Source organism: Borostomias antarcticus (assembly GCF_949987555.1).
Source record: "Borostomias antarcticus genome assembly, chromosome: 7".
Classification (NCBI taxonomy): Eukaryota; Metazoa; Chordata; class Actinopteri; order Stomiiformes; family Stomiidae; genus Borostomias; species Borostomias antarcticus.
This window is the reverse complement of record NC_140240.1, coordinates 16618653-16641540: the sequence shown is the minus strand read 5'-3', so window position 1 is coordinate 16641540 and position 22888 is coordinate 16618653. Positions and strand designations below refer to the sequence as shown.

The following is a 22888-nucleotide window of genomic DNA, read 5'->3' as shown; positions in this document are numbered from 1 at the left end:
CATCCATATTCTCTAGGTTCCCAGATCTGAAGCCGCTGTGCAGTGATGACCTCACAGAGGAAACATATGCATGGATCATATATTCATGCAGCTGGATTCAAAATATAATTCAAAGACTTCCAAACCCTTTTTGCATTCAGGGCAGTAGTTATTTTACTGTGTTCATGGCTGACTTACAGCATAGAGTGGTAGAAACACTTTTATTCCCTTGTTTAAAGAAGGCAATTGTTTTTTTTACATACTCATTGGCAAAACAGAAATGAATCATAAGATAAAAGTACTAACACGGAAAAAAAAAGTCACTATCACTTGTGTTTCTTGAATGCTTGAAAAGTACCTCTTTGGTGTGAAAGGGTACCTGAATTACGGTACTCTGCTGACTACTGGCACATAGAACTGCTCACCTCTGATTGAAAGAGTCTCTACATAAAGCCTAAAACACCACTAACAACATGATTCCCGAGTCCCTTTTACATGGGAATGAGGTGGGTTGGAACGGTACACATTCGTTATCATTTGGAGGGGGTTTCCAATAGCGCCATAGCTTAGGAGTCCTGCAAAGTCTCTGGCCGTTAGGCTTTCACACGATTTAGTCCAGTACTGCCTGTTCACTGTTTTCAACAAGTTGAAAATACTAGTTTGAGTTTGATGATTAATTCTCCTTTGAGACAAAAGTTCAAACTGGTCTACAGTCTTTTTCTTTCAGTCATCCAGGCAGAGTGCAGTGGACTTTCGGTCCTGGTGCATTGTGCATGGTTCATGGTGCATGGTTCCTGTTGCAGGATGCATGGTTCAAGCTGTATGTGCATGGGTGGGTAGGCCACTGAGCTTACAGACAAGTACTGCTGCAATCGATTCACTTAACAAAACAAAATAAAACCAATGAAATAAACATTGGACAATAACGAACAACATACTCACAAACAAAAACAAACAAACAAACATTAAGACACACCCGAAAGGGATTTTATAGGCAATTTCCAATGGTCTGGTCTGCACTTGAATGAGATCTCCAATGCTCTGCACTTGAATGACAAATAGACAACCATCTTTTGTTTAAGGTGTTGTTTTTTTCCATATAAGGAAACATTCTTTTTTGTGTTGAATTCCAGGTAGGAGGGTTAACTCTAACCCACAACCTACTCTGGCTTGGTTTTAGTTTTTTCTTTCAAAGTTGTCATTTATGATTTCTTACTATTGTTTTGTTCTTGTCTGAAGTCTTTAGTGTTAGCTCATGTCAGTCCACCCCCCCCCCTTCAACAGTCACAAGGTACTCAAATCTTAGGAGGGGTTGGCGTTCTCCAACAGGGGGGGGGCGTCCCGATGCAGAGAGGAGTGCGCTGACACAGACTCTCTCTTGTAGGTTTTGGGGGGCAGCTTGGGGATGGCCTGGGGGGCACTGGCCACCCCACTCGTGCTCTGGCGGGGGGGCACCGGGGGCCCGGCAGCGCCGGGGGGGAGGGGCTCGCAGTCCAGAGCGCCCCCACCTCCCAGCAGCAGGGGCGGGGAGGGCAGGTGCTTCCGAGACCCCAACGAGGGCGTGGGCGGCGGCGGCGTGAGCGGGCCGAAGAGTGAGGGGGAGGAGACGGAGGAGGAGGAGGAGGAGGGGGGGAAGAAGGCCTGGCCCAGCTCGGTGCGGGCGCGGCCCTGGGGCGGGGGCTGCAGGTGCAGCGGGGAGCTGAAGACGTCCGGCGTTCTCACAGGCTCCCGGGGCGGCAGGGTGGGCGGGCTGTCCGGGGGCTCGGACACGGAGGAGCGGTCGGCCGAGACGGAGTAGCGGGGGGAGTAGACCTTGGCGGTTGTAGGCTGGCGGGGGGGGATGGCCGGGGGACTGTCCAGGTGCTTGGACATCATCTAGACCGGACAGACAGAAAGAGACAGGTGCTTTATAGTCAACCATCCATGTATCAAAAAAATGGCCTCCTGTAGACAGAATGAACTCAGCTGGCACTGCTAAATGACCAGGTGATGTAGTTACAGTACAGTGGAACACTAGGAACTATTGGCATGAAGAGAAGGTTTCACCTTGGAGGGGGAGGACTCTGCTGGGGCGGACTCTGGCCGGCGGCGTGGGGGGACGGGCGGGGGGATGGGGACATCCTCTGAGGTTCTGTGGAAACTCACCATGGACGACACTGAGGAGGACCCTGGGAAACAGAGCATGTGGTGTTAACTCCCAGCTGTGCACACAAGGGGAGAATGAAACACATTCCACCCATATTTCCTACATGAGTAGAATCTTACAACTTTGTACAGAATTCTGACCCACAAAAATATACCTCATACTAAACTAAAATACCCCTCTCACCCTAACCTAAAATACCCCTCACCATAACCTAAAATACCCCTCACTCTAACCTAAAATACCCATCACCCTAACCTAAAATACCCCTCACCCTAACCCTACCTTAACTCTCAACAACCTGTCGTCTCCCTCATTCACAATTAAAACATTTTCAAGTTGAGTCAAACCCCCAAAAGATGGACACATATCAAAAAAATGTCTGAATCTGTGTCCAATTTCATTCTCAGACCACGTTATCTTGCCAAACACACAGCCAAAAACAGGGTGGCGTGAATGATGACTGGATGGCGAATGAACACCCGACTCACAGAACACTTTCAGACAGCCCGATGATGAGCAATCACACGTGTTCCAGACCTCTGACAGAGCGATGCCACCATGGAAGGAGGCACACTCAGATCAGAACAGAGTGTCAGTACAGCTCTCACAGTAGTCAGTCTGGCTACAAAGCCAGTCACACTAGTCACTAGTCTGGCTACAAAGCCCTTCTTCAGCTGAGGTTTCATCTGAACGCTACTGAGCAGGAGGCGGGTTTGGACTGACGCAGGAACGGAGCTGCAGTGACTGACGTGAAAGCTGTCGGAGAGATACACCACTACGTGTTTCCAAGGAAACGGGGGGTGGGGTGTGGCGGCGGACAGAGACGGGTGATGAGAGGCGGTGTCAGGTGCATGCTGGGGAGATGGAGATGGGTGGTGGTGGTGGAGATGGGTGGTGGTGGTGGAGGGTGTGTGGAATCTTATGGACAAGCTCATACTGACGTGGGCCGTGTGGGAGGGACACCGGGGAAAAGACGCTGTCGCAGTCTGAGGAAGGAGGGAGTGGCCAGCAGGAGGAGGAGAGAAGGAGAGAAGAGGCTCTGAGATGAGGAGACGACCAAGCTGGCCTGGTTCCATTTCAAACCCCTATCCTCCCTCACCCTAGATACTAACACCTGGTTCCATTTCACACCCCTGTCCCCCCTCACCCTAGATATTAACACCTTCATCGTAAGGATTAGGTGGGCATAAAATGGTGGGAAATAATATACTAGCAGAAACATGATGCTTTGCTAGCTTGTTCTTTTAGTTTGCTTGGCAGGGAGTACACCTTGTAGATATTTTAGTCCCATTTCGATTTCAAAAGGAAAACTAGTATTCATTTTTTGCAAGAAATTGTTCTGAAAATGGCCAAATTACTGAATAATGCAGTTACTGGGTAATGTAGAATGAGTTAGTTCACGGTTAGTATCTTTGGGGCAAAGGAAATCATATTGTGCCAACTGATATCTATGGTAGACTGATAAACAATGTGTGTTGATATAACAGCTAAACCCGCCTTTGGAACATTTTATATCAATGTAGTTGGAGAGTGCTGGAACGCAGGATACAAAAAATGATCACATAGAAGACGATATCCAACACTGCAAATATTCTCTGATTCTATAACATTTTATAGCAACACCTTTCAAGTTTCAATGTTGAAAACACTTTGCCAAACCACTGACCTGTCCAGACACAAGTCACTTGTAAAATATCTAAATAGGTTGTTAAGGTGTTAAGAAGGCAAGACTATATGTGTTACCTGAGCAGAGATTAACATTAAAGACCTATCCACTGTTAAAGGAGTAGTAAAGGGAAAAATCATGTTTATCCCTGTTTTAAGGTTACTTATGATCATATACAATGGTTCAGATCAAAAAGTTGACAAAACTAGCACTTTTGAGTCTGATAATTGCTCTACCACCGTTTTGGTCATACAATGGATGTGGGTGGGCACCTAGAAAAATCATTAAAAAAACATGTTAAACTCTCAATTTCAAAGACAAGAAACTCATCGAGGTGTTAGTTGGCGTTCTGACATATAATTCGCCATAAAGTAAGATTCTAGTTAATCTGGAAAGATTTTTTTAAATATTTAGCATAGAACTATTTAGTTACAGCACATACGTGTGTAAACTTCCACAAATTAGGTAGCCTAGCAACATAAACGATAACAATAGGTACAGTAACTAGTTCCGCTTCCTGAATCCCCTCTGCGGATTGATCTACACATCTACAACGGTTGCATCAATACAAGTCAATGGATTTTATAAAATGATCAATAAAACCCTACAGGATTCATACTTTGCGGCGAATTTGATGTTAGAACACCAACGGACACCAATTACCCCCTAGGTGAGCTTCTTGTCTTTGACATTGAGAGTTTAACATGTTTTTGAATGGTGCCCACCCACATCCATTGTATGACCTAAACGGTGGTAGAGCAATTATCAACTTTCTGAAAAGTGCTAGTTTTGTCAACTTCTTGATCTGAACCATTGTATATGATCATAAGTAATCTTAAAACAGAGCTAAACATGATTTTTCCCTTTACTACTCCTTTAAACACAAATATCTAGTGCAAGGTCTGTTTCTCAAACAAAGCTTTAGTTCCTCAGCCCGTTGCACACCCACAGATGAGGACCTACTGGAGTGGAAGGGGCTGCTGGGTCCCTGAGGGGAGTCGAAGACGCTGCCCATGTCGGTGGAGCTGGAGGCGGCAGAGGCCGGCGGCGGGGTGAGGGGGGTGTGGGGGGAGTTAGGAGCAGAGGCCACGCTGCTCTCCGTCTCGCTGTCGGGGATGCGGCTGTAGCTGATTTTGCGAGGCTCGTTCTGCAGCGGCGTTGGGTGGCGCATGGTGCCCGGGCGCACAGAGGATGGGCGCACGCCCGGGGACTTCAGCGTGCAGCTGTACTTCTTGGCCTTGGGGGGGGGGGGGGAGGGAGAGAGGAGAGGATGGTTATGTTGGGGTTAGAAGTTGGGTTGGGGTTAGAAGGACGTTGGGTTGGGGTTAGAGTGAGGTTGGGTTGGTTGCGGTTAGAGTAAGGTTGGGCTGGTTTACTAATTTCTATTTTAATACTATGAACAGCAGTACTGTGCATAAAGGAGATAAGAGGCTAGATATGTTCATGTTGTTTCTGAACTAGAAGAGAAACACTTACAAATCGAGGCAGCGACCTGGCGTTGCGAGGCTCTATCTCCAAAGACTTGTTGAACAGGTAGTCTGCAAACTCCTTCTCAGTCTTGTCCTCCATTGGATTCAAGTTCTCAAAGAACTTCTGTGTCGCCGAAAAGAAAGAAAAGAGGGTTCTAAAATAGAATACCGGTAGTAAAATTTGAGAGAAACCTACCTATGATATATTTTGTGTAGTTACAAATTTCAATAAATAAATCACAACTGTATGTACTATGTCTGTGCACTGTGAGGCTGTGACATCATGCTATGTGTTTGTACAGTCATGCAAACTTAAATACTATGCCACATCTCGTGGGGAGAGCAGCAACGACAGCGGCAGCAAAGTTTTAGAGGACCATTCGGACCACTCCGGACCACCTCCTTATTCACCCTTTTTTGTGCGTGGCTGGCCAGCAGCGCAGCTAGTATAGCGTTTGTCAGGTTATCACTCCCTCCCTCTCTTACTCCCAACAATGTTGGCCTGCATCTCTCTGTTGGCACCACAAGAGGCAGTAGAGCCAGCACACCAAAATCAAGAAGGACACCAAAATCAACCCGCCGATCTCCACTGTACAAGTAGAGTAGTGGTCAGAGCATTGGACTCCCACCCGGGAGACCGGGTTTCAAGACCCTGAGGGGATGACTTTATGAGACTATACCCCAAACCTCCACATGTTCTTCCTTTCACTCCAACCTTTTTATCTCTTACCTTAATTCCACAAGTACTGTTGTTTACGTTTTATACATCCGGTGGACTTCCGTTTCCCTCTTAATGATACAGACTACTACCACCTGGTGGTGTGAAGTTATTTAATCTCACACAAGCGCAGATGGGAGGTTCCACTTGGCTACTGGCACAAACGGGAAGCCTGTGTACCCCTACCTCTCCTATGTGAGAGTAGGCTATTCTCCAAGGCAGGGTAAACTCTAAAAAGAGAAATCAAAAGCCCTAATGGTGTCTTCCTTCCTTTCCTACCAAATTCTAAATATATAAAGAATATACAATTACAAAAAACATAGAGTTTGAAAAAAAACTAGGGCTGCGAGCAGCAGTGAGCGGGCCCTCGCACCCCATGCGTGTCGGGGTGTGGCGCCGTTAAAGGGTGTGCTATTTCGGTGTGCAGTACTGAGAGATACTTCCTGTCAACAGTAGGTGGCGCTTTAAGCGTGACTCAATACCGACACATAGATGTGTACAGGACGGTACCTTGATGAAGCGTGAGAAATGTTGTGTAAATCGGACAAAGTATGTAGGAGTTATGAGGACATCCTGTAAGCAGTAGGTGGCGCTTTAATTATGACTCAATGCTGATGCACAGATGTGTTCAGGATGCGACCTTCATCAACCCTGAGCAATTTGGAGTAAATCGGATAATGTATGTAGGAGTTATGAGGACTTCCTGTTTCACCAGTAGGTGGCGCTGTAGGTATGACGCAATACTGACTTACAGAAGTGTTCAAGATGCGACCGTCATCAAGCATGAGCAATTTGGAGTTAATCGGATAACATATGTAGGAGTTATGAGTACTTCCTGTTTCACCAGTAGGTGGCGCTGTAAGTGTGACTCGATACCGACGCATAGATGTGTTCAGAAGGTGACCTTCATGAAGCGTCAGCAATTTGGTGCAAATCGGATGATGTATGCAGGAGTTATGAGGTCTTCCTGTTTCACCAATAGGTGGCACTATAAGTATGACGCAATACTGACACATAGATGTGTTCAGGACAGAACCGTCATGAAGCGTGAGATATATCGGACAAATCGGATAATGTATGGAGGAGTTATGAGGACTTTGTGTTTTATGGCGAAATGTCAAATTTTGTCGGGGCGCCACGGCAAGGGTGTTTGGTGAAAAGTTTTTTTTTTTGATAACTTTTGATCACAAAGGCCTTAAGATGAAGCTGACCGAATATGAAGTTGATCGGATGAAATCTGTAGGAGGAGTTCGTTGAAGTACGAGGCATGGAAATGGTAAAAACAAGGACAAAATGGCACATTAAAAGCAAAATGGCGGACTTCCTGTTTCATGTTGGGTATACAGTAGGTCGAAGAGACATTTTAGTGTGTCTCGATGAAATACATATGCCCACCGAATTTCGTTTGCCTACATCAAACTGAAAGGTGGGGCTCGACATTTTAAATTTTCCAGGGGGCGCTCTTGAGCCGTTTTGCCACGCCCATTTCCGTCACCTATGAATTATCAAATTTTTCACCGGGACTGACGTATCTGCAAAGTTTCATCCGTTTTCATCGATGTTTACGCCAAAAAGGCATTTCTTTGGGGAGAAGAAGAAGAAGAAGGTAGGAGAATAATAATAATCCTTCGAGTTTCAATAGGGCCTCGCACCGCCAGTGCTCGGGCCCTAACTAGGGCTGCGAGCAGCATTGAGCGGGCCCTCGCACCCCATGCGTGTCGGGGTGCGGCGCCGTTAAAGGCTGTGCTATTTCGGTGTCCAGTACTGAGAGAAATTTCCTGTCACCAGTAGGTGGCACTCTAAGCGTGACTCAATACTGATGCATAGATGTGTTCAGGACGGTACCTTGATGAAGCGTGAGAAATGTAGAGTAAATCGGACAATGTATGTAGGAGTTATGATGACTTCCTGTTTCACCAGTAGGTGGCGCTGTAAGTGTGACTCAATACCCACGCATAGATGTGTTCAGAATGCGACCTTCATGAATCGTCAGCAATTTGGTGCAGATCGTATAATGTATGTAGGAGTTATGAGGACTTCCTGTTTCACCAGTAGGTGGCGCTGTAAGTTTGACTCAATACCGACGCATAGATGTGTTCAGAATGCGACCTTCATGAATCAAAAGCAATTTGGTGCAAATCGGATAATGTATGTAGGAGTTATTAGCACTTCCTGTTTCACCAATAGGTGGCGCTATAAGTATGATGCAATACTGACACATAGATGTGTTCAGGACAGAACCGTCATGAAGCATGAAATATATCGGACAAATCGGATAATGTATGGAGGAGTTATGAGGACTTCGTGTTTTATGGCGAAATGTCAAACTTTGGCGAGGCGCCACGGCAAGGGTAATTGGTGAAAACTAATTTTTTTTGATAACTTTTGATCACAAAGGTCTTAAGATGAAGCTGACCGAATATGAAGTTGATCGGATTAAATCTGTAGGAGGAGTTCGTTGAAGTACGAGGCATGGAAATGGTAAAAACGAGGACAAAATGGCACTTTAAAAGGAAAATTGCTGACTTCCTGTTGCATGTTGGGTATAGGTCCAAGAGACATTTTAGTGTGTCTCGATGAACTACATATGCCCACCGAATTTCGTTCGCCTACATCAAACTGAAAGGTGGGGCTCGCCATTTTAAATTTTCCAGGGGGCGCTTTTGAGCCGTTTTACCACGCCCATTTCCGTCACCCATGAATTATCAAATTTTTCACCGGCACTGACGTATCTGCAAAGTTTCATCCGTTTTCATCAATGTTTAGGCCGCCAAAAAGGCATTTCTTTGGGGAGAAGAAGAAGAAGAAGGTAGGAGAATAATAATAATCCTTCGAGTTTCAATAGGGCCTCGCACCGCCAGTGCTCGGGCCCTAACTAGGGCTGCGAGCAGCATTGAGCGGGCCCTCGCACCCCATGCGTGTCGGGGTGCGGCGCCGTTAAAGGCTGTGCTATTTCGGTGTCCAGTACTGAGAGAAATTTCCTGTCACCAGTAGGTGGCACTCTAAGCGTGACTCAATACTGATGCATAGATGTGTTCAGGACGGTACCTTGATGAAGCGTGAGAAATGTAGAGTAAATCGGACAATGTATGTAGGAGTTATGATGACTTCCTGTTTCACCAGTAGGTGGCGCTGTAAGTGTGACTCAATACCCACGCATAGATGTGTTCAGAATGCGACCTTCATGAATCGTCAGCAATTTGGTGCAGATCGTATAATGTATGTAGGAGTTATGAGGACTTCCTGTTTCACCAGTAGGTGGCGCTGTAAGTTTGACTCAATACCGACGCATAGATGTGTTCAGAATGCGACCTTCATGAATCAAAAGCAATTTGGTGCAAATCGGATAATGTATGTAGGAGTTATTAGCACTTCCTGTTTCACCAATAGGTGGCGCTATAAGTATGATGCAATACTGACACATAGATGTGTTCAGGACAGAACCGTCATGAAGCATGAAATATATCGGACAAATCGGATAATGTATGGAGGAGTTATGAGGACTTCGTGTTTTATGGCGAAATGTCAAACTTTGGCGAGGCGCCACGGCAAGGGTAATTGGTGAAAACTAATTTTTTTTGATAACTTTTGATCACAAAGGTCTTAAGATGAAGCTGACCGAATATGAAGTTGATCGGATTAAATCTGTAGGAGGAGTTCGTTGAAGTACGAGGCATGGAAATGGTAAAAACGAGGACAAAATGGCACTTTAAAAGGAAAATTGCTGACTTCCTGTTGCATGTTGGGTATAGGTCCAAGAGACATTTTAGTGTGTCTCGATGAACTACATATGCCCACCGAATTTCGTTCGCCTACATCAAACTGAAAGGTGGGGCTCGCCATTTTAAATTTTCCAGGGGGCGCTTTTGAGCCGTTTTACCACGCCCATTTCCGTCACCCATGAATTATCAAATTTTTCACCGGCACTGACGTATCTGCAAAGTTTCATCCGTTTTCATCAATGTTTAGGCCGCCAAAAAGGCATTTCTTTGGGGAGAAGAAGAAGAAGAAGGTAGGAGAATAATAATAATCCTTCGAGTTTCAATAGGGCCTCGCACCGCCAGTGCTCGGGCCCTAATAACAACAACAACAACCTCAAAACCCCCCGGGTGAAGCGAGATGGCGGGAGCGAAATTGCCAATAGGCCTGCGCTCAGAGTTGCAAAATGCGCAATAAATCATCCGCGCCAAAGAGCTAGCTAGCTTTCAGGCGACAGAACGAGCGAGCAAACGAACAATAGCTAGATAACTAACGTTAATCGAACATGTCGAAGAGGAAGGGGGCAGGTGATCCCAAACAGGGAGAAATAACCTCATTCTTCAAGAGAACAAACACGACACCAACCACGGTTGAGCCATCAACAGAGCCCCGGGATGAGCAACAACTGAGCAGGAGAATGAGGGTGTCGAGAGGGCGGAGGCTGGAGTGAGGATGGAGGGTGGGGAGAAGACTGCAGGCGGCAGACACTGGGAATCTGGATGGGACCCAGAATGGGCTATGGACCCTAAATACAAGGCTTGGCTGTAAAAAAATGATTTAGGTGAGTTTGTATTAGTAACGTTAACTGTATAGGGCAGCTAGTTTGCAGCACTAGCTAGATAGCTAACGTTAGCTAGACTAGACTAGCTAGTTACTTTCTCACAGTAGCTTAATGTTAGCCTAGCATAATGAAACCAGCCTGCTTGCTACATTGTTTTGTGTAACGTTACACAAACGTTCCGGCTCCTCGCAGTGTGTAAATGAGCAGAAAACTGACAACAGCCAGGTTAGGTAACTTAGCTATATACTTGAGTGCAATCACCAGCAACTCAGAACAGCCTTGAGTTCAATCAAGGTTACGAATCACACATCAGAAGATCACGATTCGCATTGTGTGATTGGTAACCTTGATTGAACTCACGGCTGAGTTGCTGATGATTGCACTTAAGTATACACCTGCTGTCACTTGTCTGCTCTGCAAGGAGCCGGAACGTTTGTGTACTAAAGTTACAAATACAAGACAGCATGATTTGAAGATACCTATTCTCCTCGGTTTGTGCGACATTTTTCCATTTTATAACTTTACTTTGCCTCGGGCAAACAGCCAGCCAAAGACGGGCAGAGCGCAAGGGCAACCTTTTCCATGTTAATGTTAGCCAGCTTCTTTTTAAATTTTGCAAGCTAGCCAGTCAACTGGCTTTGTATTGATGGCTAAAATTAATGATGAGTATTTTTTCTTTTTATTCTTAAGGAATGTTCTGTAGGATCTGCCGGCAGCACAAAAAAGCAGCTACGAGGGGTACCCAGACGCGGGCATTCATCAAGTCCCCCTGCTTGTCCTATAGAAAGGACAAGCTGGATAGACACGCAGCATCCGACACACACAGACAGGCCTTAAAGGGCAATGCTCGTTTTTGACAACCTGGACCTTATTTACGACATATTATAAGAAGTTTGACTCACCGAGATCACTTTGGTGTAGTTCGGAGGCCTGTAGAAGAAATTTAAAATCCAGCGCGAGCCAGTATATCCATGTAATGACGGTGGACGGGGCAACGAGAATGCAGTTTCTCAAAATCTATTTTCGGCCGCTAAACGGTTGTTTTCATCAATCAGATTGGATGAATCGACAGTTGAGATTCCTCAACGCGAGGCATTGTAGTGGTTTTCAAATACGGGGTCTTTAGCCTCTGTAATATGATCTTTACACGCCTTTCCCCACTTGCTCCAGCACGCATGCGCACAGGCCAGCGCGCAGACTGGCTATTCTCCGGCTCACATTCTCTGCGCTACGATCGGATTGTTGCTGACGAATGACGACGACAATATTCTCGGCACCAACAACGATCGTAGCGCAGAGAATGTGAGCCGGAGAATAGCCAGTCTGCGCGCTGGCCTGTGCGCATGCGTGCTGGAGCAAGTGGGGAAAGGCGTGTAAAGATCATATTACAGAGGCTAAAGACCCCGTATTTGAAAACCACTACAATGCCTCGCGTTGAGGAATCTCAACTGTCGATTCATCCAATCTGATTGATGAAAACAACCGTTCAACAAAAAACAACAATCGCGCTGGATTTTAAATTTCTTCTACAGGCCTCCGAACTACACAAAAGTGATCTTGGTGAGTCAAACTTCTTATAATATGTCGTAAATAAGGTCCAGGTTATCAAAAACGAGCATTGCCCTTTAAATCGGCATGTGGAGCTAATGAAAGGTACATTGTGCTAAATTCTGTGGTGATTTACCTAGATAGGATAATCTGTCATACAATTATTATTAGGGCCCGAGCACTGGCGGTGCGAGGCCCTATTGAATTTCGAAGAATTATTAGGGCCCGAGCACTGGCGGTGCGAGGCCCTATTGAAACTCGAAGGATTATTATTCTCCTTCTCCTTCTCCTTCTTCTTCTCCCCAAACAAATGCCTTTTTGGCGGCCTAAACATCGATGAAAACGGATGAAACTTTGCAGATACATCAGTCCCGGTGAAAATCGGATATTTCATTGGTGACGGAAATGGGCGTGGCAAAACGGCTCAAGAGCGCCCCCTGGAAAGTTTAAAATAGCGAGCCCCACCTTTCAGTTTGATGTAGGCGAACGAAATTCGGTGGGCATATGTATTTCATCGAGCCACACTTAAATGTCTCTTAGAGCTATACCCAACATGCAACAGGAAGTCCGCCATTTTGCTCTTAATGTGCCATTTTGTCCTTGTTTTGACCATTTCCATGCCTCGTACTTCGACGAACTCCTCCTACAGATTTCATCCGATTAACTTCATATCGGGTCAGCTTCATCTTAAGACCTTTGTGATCAAAAGTTTTCAAAAAAATTGAGTTTTCACCAAACACCCTTGCCGTGGCGCCCCGCCAAAGTTTGACATTTCGCCATAAAACACGAAGTCCTCATAACTCCTCCATACATTAACCAATTTGTCCGATATATCTCACGCTTCATGACGCTTCTGTCCTGAACACATCTATGTGTCAGTATTGCGTCATACTTATAGCGCCACCTATTGGTGAAACAGGAAGTCCTCATAACTCCTCCATACATTATCCAATTTGTCCGATATATCTCACGCTTCATGACGGTTCTGTCCTGAACACATCTTTGTGTCAGTATTGCATCATACTTATTGCGCCACCTATTGGTGAAACAGTACGTCCTCATAACTCCTACATACATTATCCAATTTGTCCGATATATCTCACGCTTCATGACGGTTCTGTCCTGAACACATCTATGTGTCAGTATTGCATCATACTTATAGCGCCACCTATTGGTGAAACAGGAAGCCCTCATAACTCCTCCATACATTATCCAATTCGTCCGATATATCTCACGCTTCATGAAGGTTCTGTCCTGAACACACCTATGTGTCAGTATTGCGTCATACTTATAGCGCCACCTATTGGTGAAACAGGAAGTCCTCATAACTCCTCCATACATTATCCAATTTGTCCGATATATCTCACACTTCATGACGGTTCTGTCCTGAACACATCTATGTGTCAGTATTGCGTCATACGTATAGCGCCACCTATTGGTGAAACAGGAAGTCCTCATAACTCCTGCATACATCATCCGATTTGCACCAAATTGCTGACGCTTCATGAAGGTGGCCTTCTGAACCCATCTATGTGTCGGTATTGAGTCACACTTACAGCGCCACCTACTGGTGAAACAGGAAGTCCTCATAACTCCTACATACGTTATCCGATTTACTCAACATTTCTCACGCTTCATCAAGGTACCGTCCTGAACACATCTATGCTTCGGTATTGAGTCACGCCTAGAGCGCCACCTACTGGTGACAGGAAGTTTCTCTCAGTACTGCACACCGAAATAGCACAGCCTTTAACGGCGCAGCACCCCGACACGCGTGGGGTGCGAGGGCCCGCTCACTGCTGCTCGCAGCACTAGTTATTATTATTATTATTATTATTACATGGTAAAAAAATAACTATTCATTCCAGGCAACACTGTCATTGCTGCATTTGATCCAGTGGTGTCCCTGGAACACGAGGCTGTGATGGGTGGTTTCAAATGCATGTATTGGCTGGTCAAGCATGAGATCGCCCATCACACCAACTACCCAGCTTTGCTTGACCTGGCCCAGCTGCTTGGTTGCCAGTATTTTGACAAGTTGAAGGCAAGTATTTTTAACAGCATAATACTTTGCTGGTTTAAATAATGGAATAGAGATGGGTCACCTCAGCGGTTAGGTTTACATGACCTAACAGGTTTTGGGATGTTGCCATGTACTGGATCTTTTATGAAGTAAATCAGCACCTCCCTTTTGAGTGTGCCTGCCTTTCCTTGAATTGTCTTGAATTGCTTTGTCATGTTTGCATGCTTTTCAGATCGGCCAGAGCACCAATTATAGATCCCACAGGATCATCGATGACATGCTAGAAATTCTAGCGGCTGTCATTGAGAAGCCCATCCTGAAGGAGATCCGGACTTCCCAAGCAGTTGGGCTGGAGCTGGATGAAAGTACAGATGTGTCTGTACTTAAGCAGCTTGACATCCATGTCAGGTATGTAAATGTTTAAGCAGAATATTATTTGAAAATCTACATATTTAATGTTTATAGATGTTCATTTTATTTATTAATGTATTGTATGGTAGATATTTGGACCAAGAGGGCAAACTCTGCTGCCACTTCCTTGCTCTGGTGCCAATTAAGGATGGCAAAGCAGGCACCATCGTAGCAGCAGGAGGTTGTGGCAAAGAAGTACATCCCTCCTCACCTCATCTGTGGTCTTGGGACTGGCGGTGCAGCTGTAATGACAGGTAGCGCAGTGGTTCTCACTAAATAAAAGACGCATTCACCTCTCCCTTCCTTTAAAATCTGTTCTAATCATAAAATGCATTTCCTTTTGGTCAACTCCTTATAGGCATATTAAATGGAGTGGGAAAGCAGCTGTCGGAGATCTGGCCAGGGCTGCTCTGCGCACATTGTGCTGCCCATCGGCTGTCACTGGCCTGCAAAGATGCAGCTGACTTGGTCCCATGCAGTGGGGGAAATAAATATTGAACACAACATTTTTCCCAATAAATCTATTTCCAAGAGGCCATTCAAGTGAAATTTGCACCAGACTTTGGTATTAAGTCAAGAAATCCAGACAAAAGATCTAAACATTAAAGTCCATATGTAAATAAAGTTGTGTAATAAAGTGAAATGAAACAGGAAAAAAGTATTGAACACACTAAGAAAAAGCAGTACACCACAGCAAGGAAAGGCAAACCAGCTGAAAACCATAACTAATTAGGAGACAACTCTACCTCCAATCTGTGTTAATTAATGTCAGCTGGGTTAGAATATATTGATGGGCTATAAAAGGTTTTTTGTTACCAAGGTGCCACACAGGAAACATCTAATGATGGGCAAAAAGCTCTCTCAAGACCTTCGCAACCAGATTGTTGCAAAACATGAAATGGAATTGGCTACAGACATATTTCACAACTTCTGAATCTTCCAGTAAGCACCATTGGGGGCATTATGCGTAAGTGGAAGCAACATCACTCCACCATCAACCGGCCATGCACAGGAGCTTCTCGCAAGATTTCTCATCAGGGAGTCAGAAGGATACTTAGAAGAGTAGCCAAAGAGCCAAGGACCACTAGGAAAGAGCTCCAGAAAGACTTGGAGGCAGCACGTACAACTGTGACAGAAAGGACAATAGGTAATGCACTCCACCGCCATGGCCTCTGAGCACGCTCAGCCCGCAAGACTCCACTACTGAAAAAAAGACATGTTGAAGCTCGTTTAAAGTTTGCCAAACAACATTTGGACAAGTCAGTGAACTACTGGGAGCATGTACTCTGGTCAGATGAGACCAAACTTGAACTTTTTGGCCGTCACACAACACACCATGTTTGGAGGAGAAATGGCACTGCACATCACCCGAATAACACTATACCAACAGTGAAGTTTGGAGGTGGAAGTATCATGGTGTGGGGCTGTTTCTCCTCTCGTGGTACTGGCAGACTTAATATCATTGAAGGAACAATGAATGGAGCCATGTACAGAGAGATTCTTGAGATGAACCTGCTGCCATCCACCAGGATGCTGAGGATGAGACGTGGGTGGACCTTCCAGCAGGACAACGATCCAAAGCACACAGCAAAGGAAACTCGCAATTGGTTTCAGAGAAAGAAAATCAACTTGTTGGAATGGCCCAGTCAATCACCTGATTTAAACCCAATTGAACATTTGTGAAAGCATCTGACGATCCAGATTCACAAGAGGGCCCCCCGCAATCTTCAAGATTTAAAGACAATCTGTGTAGAGGAATGGGCCAAAATCACACCTGAATAATGCGGGCGATTAGTTACTTCATACAGAAAGCGCCTTGAAGCTGTCATTACAAACAAAGGCTTCTCCACTAAGTATTGAATTAATTTCAGTTAATGTGTTCAATACTTTTTTCCTATGTCGTTCCGCTTTATTACACAACTTTATTTACATATGGACTTTAATGTTTAGATTTTTTGTCTGGATTTCTTGACTTAATACCAAAGTCTGGTGCAAATTTCACTTGAATGGCCTCATTGGAAATAAATTTATTGGGAAAAATGTTGATGTGTTCAATACTTATTTCCCCCATTGTATATAAAGACCTTCAAGGAGCACTTCCAGCAGCTGCATTTGTACTTTCGAAATAGTGCAAACCGCTCTGCTGCCTTGTCGTCAGCTGCAAGCGTGCTTGGGATCACTGACCTGAAAGTCAAGGCGAAAAATTTTATGAAAATATTTTAATAATACAACTGTCTCCCATCTAGTCTGTTTGCATATTATTGTACTTAAATCAGTAACTCAGTTCATCTGTTTTCTCTATTTTATTGTCTAGGAGGTGAAGGACACCAGGTGGCGCTCTCAACACCTAGCCATCCAGAATCTGCAGAGGAACATCTGTGCAGTACTGGTTGTACTTGTGGAGGAAGTGGAAGTCAGAAAATGTGCTGCTGCTTAAGGGCTGTACTCCTTTCTCGCCACATACAGGTTCATCGCTGCACTTCACCTGCAAGCAGATGTACTTCCACACCTGGCACGCCTGTTCAAAATCTTACAGAAGGAAGATTTGAACTTCCTGGCCATCAAGGAGCAGGTACATTCTGTGCTATAATTTCCAATACTCAAAGGTATATATTTTTAAATGCATTGCATGAGAACATTCTGATTTAACATAATTTGAAATGTTTCAGGTTCCTGTCACACTGGCCTTTATCCGCCAAATCAAGAACGGTGGTTATCAGCAACCAGGAGGCTCATTCTTGTCTAAGCTGAACCCAAATCAGCCGGCTTGGGTCAATTCTCCATCAATGTGGAACAGGAGAGGGGCAGGAGGGGCCAACCAGAAGATGGGGACAGGGAGCAGTTCTGGAGGAGGTTCCGCTCAGAGGTAAGAATAATTTGTCACACGAGAGGAAGTGATGTTATACTGCATGGCTGTGATTCGGTCGTAGGTATGCATTAAAAGCTTTGATGATACTTTTCCTTTTTAATTTATGAATTCCTCCCTGCTTTATCAGGTAATGGACCCCTGCCTGGATGGCCTGGTTAGTGGATTGGAGGAGCGGTTCCCTGACCTGGAGGTCTTTAGTGCGTTCAGAGCTCTCGGCCCACAGGCAGCAAGATCGCCTGACCATGAGACAGCACATGGTCACCTCCGGGCCCTGGCAGGACACTTCCCCTCAGTGGATGCCAGCACTGCAGTGGAGGAGTGGATGTTCTTCAGAGAACATGTGATCGCTGGTGCCCTCCAGGTGAAACATTAAGTTATTTATATTAGGCTTTGTTCTCTCAGCATGGGTCCACACAATTATAATACTGATGGCACATCCTTTGCCATATGATTTCAGGATAAGACGCAACTGGGGATCATGAATGATCTCACCTCAAAATACGAGGAGTTTGGGGTCTTGTACCCCAACCTGTGCAAGCTGGCCGCAATTGCACTGTCTGTGCCCATCAGCAATGTGAACTACGAGAGGGACTTCTCCACCCTGAACAGGGTAGGAATCCTTTACTTTCTGACTTAACTAGATTAAGTCAGAGGCTGGTACTAGATTTAAAAACAAATAACTCATTATGTTGAATGGATTTGTGATGTCTTATCTTCATCTGCTTCTTGCAGGTGAAGACAGACCTCCGTAACAGGCTGCAGGGGGAGCATCTGGAGGCCTGTATGAGAATCTCTATCAGTGGCCAGTCAGTGCTAGACTTCCCATATGAGGAGGCTCTTAAACTGTTTTTCAAAAAGCCCAGAAAAATTAAGTGCACGTACAGTATCTGCACAATGTGCCATTGAGCCCAGCCCAGCAGCACTGCCCAGCCAAATCGAGCCCAGCACTGCCAAACCCAGCACAGCACTGACTAGCCCAGCACTGCCCAGCCAAATCCAGTCGAGCACTGTCTAGCCCAGCTCTGCTTAGCACTGCCCAACCCAGCACTGCCTAGCCCAGCACTGCCCAACCCAACCCAGCACTGCCTAGCCCAGCATTGCCCAACCCAGCACTGCCTAGCCCAGCACTGCCCAACCCAACCCAGCACTGCCTAGCCCAGCACTGCCCAACCCAGCACTGCCTAGCCCAGTACAGCCCAGCACTGCCCAACCCAGCCCAGCACTGCACAGCACTGCCCAACCCAGCACAGCCTAGCCCAGCATTGCCCAACCCAGCACTGCCTAGCCCAGCACTGCCCAACCCAGCACTGCCTAGCCCAGCCCAACACAACCCAGCCCAGCCCAGCCCAACCCAACCCAGCACAGCCCTGCCCAGCACAGCCCAGCCCATGTTAGGTTAACAAATATTGTTATTAAAGGAGTAGTAAAGGGAAAATACATGTTTAGCCCTGTTTTAAGGTTACTTGTGATCATATACAATGGTTCAGATCAAAACGTTGACAAAGCTAGCATTTTCGAGAAAGTTGATAATGGCTCTACCACCGTTTTGGTCATACAATGGATGTGGATGGGCATTTTGAAAAATCATTCAAAAACAACTCTCGATTTCAAAGCAAGAAACTCACCTAGGTGTTAGTTGGCGTTCTGACATATAATTCGCCATAAAGTAAGATTCTAGTTTGTGTAGTTGTTTGTGTGTGCCTTGAATCGAATAAATGTATCATTGGTTGGTAACTATGAGTTGAAATGAAATAGTCCTCACTGGTTTAGTGCTATTTATTGATTGTATATTTAATGTCATTACCCTGACTGCATCGTTGAAAATAGGGGTTGAAAATGTGGGATTTCTGAGTTTCCGGGTTTGAATCTAAATAATGAATGAAGTTCGATCAGTAGGTAAAATGACAGCCCTTCAAATCAAACCAATTTTATGTAGGCTACTGTCTCTGCTGTAGCAAATCCAAAAAAGCAGTTTGCAATTCAGACCGGTCAAACTGAGAAATGTAGCCTACATTAGGCTATAAGCAACGGCAACCAGATTGTCAGAGAAGCCTAGTAGGCTACTATACTGTAGTAGTTTACTGCCCCTTGTGGTTTGTAATATTATTTCAGAGGTCTGATGAAGAGATTTGCTCGAAACGTCACACGTTTGATTCAGGTACAATAAATGCCTTAACCATGGAGCCCAGCAGTGTGTGAGTCCGCTCTTTTTCATTTTGATATCTCTTGTTTTGGCTCGGCACCTGCCCTTTTTGGTTTATGGATGTGCATGTGTCACTCTGTCTTGTAATATTATTTCCCCACCGCTGCCACTGTTGTTGTTGCTCTCGCCACGAGGTGCGGCAAAGTATTTAAGTTCGCATGACTGTAGGTGTTGAACTGTTTCATGTCCATATTTTGATATGACTACAATATTGGTACTGAATTGTATTACTCAAAAAAAGAAGAAATCAAGTGTTCAAAGGCTAATAAATTAAACAAATAAATAGGTTTCCATACCCTGATGTCACTCTCCACCCGTAGGCAGTAGGGCTGGTTCTGGTACTGCTGGATCTCGCCGGTGATCTCTGCTACTTTCCTCCGCTTGCTGAAGTTGATGAGCTCCTTGCCGTGCCGTTTCAGGAAGTCCGGGTTCCCCTCCTCCGTTTTCAGGATGTTGGTCAGGTAGATCCCTAAAGAGAGGGAACAACAAAACAACATGTATGATTACACAACAGAAAAGGAGGGCAATGTCCAGACGCATTTTAGTGTTTCTGATCAATTAAAATAAAGTTGACTTTGTATGAGACCATACTCCTTTTGTTGCGCAGTGTTTTATTCTGATTCTTTTATTGAAAATCCCTGTTAGATAAAAATGGTATGTGCCATGTTGCAGTGATGGCACTCTGGAACGTACCAAAGAAGGGCACGCAGGGGGGGTTGATGGAGCGTAGTTTTGCCAGGTACTTCTTGTAGTGGTCTTCGTTGAGCTCGTGGGCCTCCTCCAGAATCTTCCGTTGTCGGCTCGGGATTTGCTAAACAGGAAAAAAAAACAAAGCTCAGTATGGTTCTAAAGTGTACAACATTTCTAGAGTAAGATTTGTGGAATTATGTAAGATGTATGTTAAAATTATGCAATTGGCTTGTATGAATACATTCAGACACATTAAAGGGGTCTTCGTTCCCAGAACTAACTTTTTCATTGTTTTTGCATATACATTTGAGTCTCTGATGGGCCAACTAAATCACAAAGTATGAAGTAAAACAACCCAGTTATTTTGTTGTGGTCAGCCGAAATGAAAACATAAAAAAAAAAGTCAGTCCCAGCAAGCCGTACAAATCTCCCGTGTCAAATTACGTCACTGTCGGGGACTCATTATAATAATCCCGCCACCATTTGAATACCTCCAATCACCTGCATTTGTTTACCTGGCTATAAAAGCTGACATTATTTGCAGGTCCCGCTAGCTAGGATAATGTCTTCGCACGGAAAATTCTATGTTCTTGGATGTACTAAGCAGCACAAATCACTACATCATTTCCCAAACTCGAAGGACAGAAGAGCTGACTGGATAAATTTTTATTATTGATGGCAACATCATCATTGGATTCCCCTTGGCCTAAAGAATCTAGCTTTCACTGTTTGTAATCGAATAGTGTCATATAGCCTGGTGGTGTCTAGCTAGCGAATGTAGCTAGAGGTAACAGCGTGCAACCGTGGAGATAATAACATGGGCACTATAATGTGTAGTCAGGGAGGGTGTAGATGGTCCAGGCTAGCCAGCTATATTTTAGGTAGCCGTCAACAGCCCTCGTTCTCTAGCCTGCCGACTTGCTCTTAGCTGAGCTCATTTGCATATGAAAAAGCATGTGGTCTGATCGCATGGTCAACAGAGAACGCTAGAACGCTTATTCTGGGTGGTATTTTCAACAAAAATACTCAAAGACTTGTTTTAGGGAAGCCTAAAAAGATTGATGAAAATGTGCATAATAGGACCCCTTTAAAGGAGAAAAACCTTCCTTTAGCTCCAAGGAGAACTGTAAAAGTACACTAGAGGAAGTGAGGTCCTACCTCGAAGGTGTGGTCCAGCCGGTAGACGGGGGAGGAGTTCATGGCGCTGACCACCTCCAGAACACCGTTGAAGTTGTTGAGCTCCTGGAAGACCTGCAGGATCTCAATGATGCGACCCACCACTGCCGCCCGCTCCTCTGGGTTCTCCGTCTCCACTATGCACCTACAAGGGGGAGAGAGGAGGGGGTGGGGACTTAGAGATTAGACCAAGATTCTTCTTTATCTATTTGAAAAATAAAAATGGTAAAAAGGTATGTCCTATAATTAATAGAAACATTCTTATTATTAATTAAATAATTTGCTATAATTTTGAATATATGTGTTTTCAATTGTACTGTATGTGTTTCAGAAGGTTATCAGTGGGGTCAGTTAATGGATCCCTGATATGAAACAAGTCATAAAACAATGAACAATTCTAAATGATATGAAACAAGTCATAAAACAATGAACAATTCTAAATGTCTCCTTTCCATGGTGAGAATCAGAATTGGAAGGAGCAGGATTAATTACGACTACAGCATATGTACTAACACAACATGACAATACATTTGACAACACATCTAGCTAGAAACCCATTGCAGAGTAAAATGCTGCATTATTTATTTTAAATTGTATTCTGAATTGAATTGAGTGAGTGAATGAGTGAGTGGTGAGACATCCTGGCTGATTGGGTGGAGGAAAGTGGTTAGGGTTAGGGTCAGAGGCAGAGGTAGGGGTAGAGGTAGGGTTAGAGGTAGGGTCAGAGGTAGGGGTAGAGGTAGGGGTAGAGGTAGGGTTAGAGGTAAGGGTAGAGGTAGGGTTAGAGGTAGAGGGTAGGGGTACAGGTAGGGGTACAGGTAGGGGTAGAGGTATGGGGTAGGGTTAGAGGTAGGGTCAGAGGTAGGGTTAGAGGTAGGGGTAGAGGTAGGGGTAGAGGTAGGGTTAGAGGTAGGGGTAGGGTTAGAGGTAGGGGTAGAGGTAGGGGTAGAAATAGGGGTAGGGTTAGAGGTAGGGTCAGAGGTTGGGATAGGGTTAGAGGTAGGGGTAGGATTAGAGTTAGGGGTAGGGTTAGGGGTAGGGTTAGAAGTAGGTGTAGGGGTAGGGTCGGGGTTAGCATACTTCTCAAACCACAGTGTGAGGTTGGTGGTGTGGCGTATCATGCGCAGCAGGTTGGGAGAGTTCAGCTCCTTGTCCTCCTTAGTCCAGACGCTGCCCACCAGCTCCGATGGCTGCACCGCCCTGCAGGAACACGACACACACAACACATTTCCATCACAGAGATACAACATTACTATACTACCTCATAATATCATCACAGAGATACCACATTACTATACTACCTCATAATACCATCACAGAGATACCACATTACTATACTACCTCATAATACCATCACAGAGATACCACATTACTATACTACCTCATAATACCATCAGAGACACCACATTACTATACTACCTCATAATACCATCACAGAGATACCACATTA

The 22888-nt window shown here is 45.1% G+C and overlaps 1 protein-coding gene across 2 annotated transcripts in view; it reads right to left on the bottom strand.

The window, feature by feature from the left end:
* Window positions 1–212: 212 nt before the first annotated feature.
* Window positions 213–22888, bottom strand: part of sos1 (son of sevenless homolog 1) — a 402156-nt gene continuing 379480 nt past the window's right edge. For both annotated transcript variants that reach the window (XM_084440905.1, XM_084440906.1), the window contains 8 exons: window positions 22519–22638; window positions 21421–21583; window positions 20266–20383; window positions 19869–20041; window positions 5268–5384; window positions 4755–5028; window positions 2026–2147; window positions 213–1854 (listed from right to left, as the gene is read on the bottom strand). In XM_084440905.1, the coding sequence (XP_084297031.1) occupies window positions 1282–1854; window positions 2026–2147; window positions 4755–5028; window positions 5268–5384; window positions 19869–20041; window positions 20266–20383; window positions 21421–21583; window positions 22519–22638 (1660 nt within the window). In that variant the 3' untranslated portion in view covers window positions 213–1281. The remainder of the gene's footprint in view (window positions 1855–2025; window positions 2148–4754; window positions 5029–5267; window positions 5385–19868; window positions 20042–20265; window positions 20384–21420; window positions 21584–22518; window positions 22639–22888) is intronic.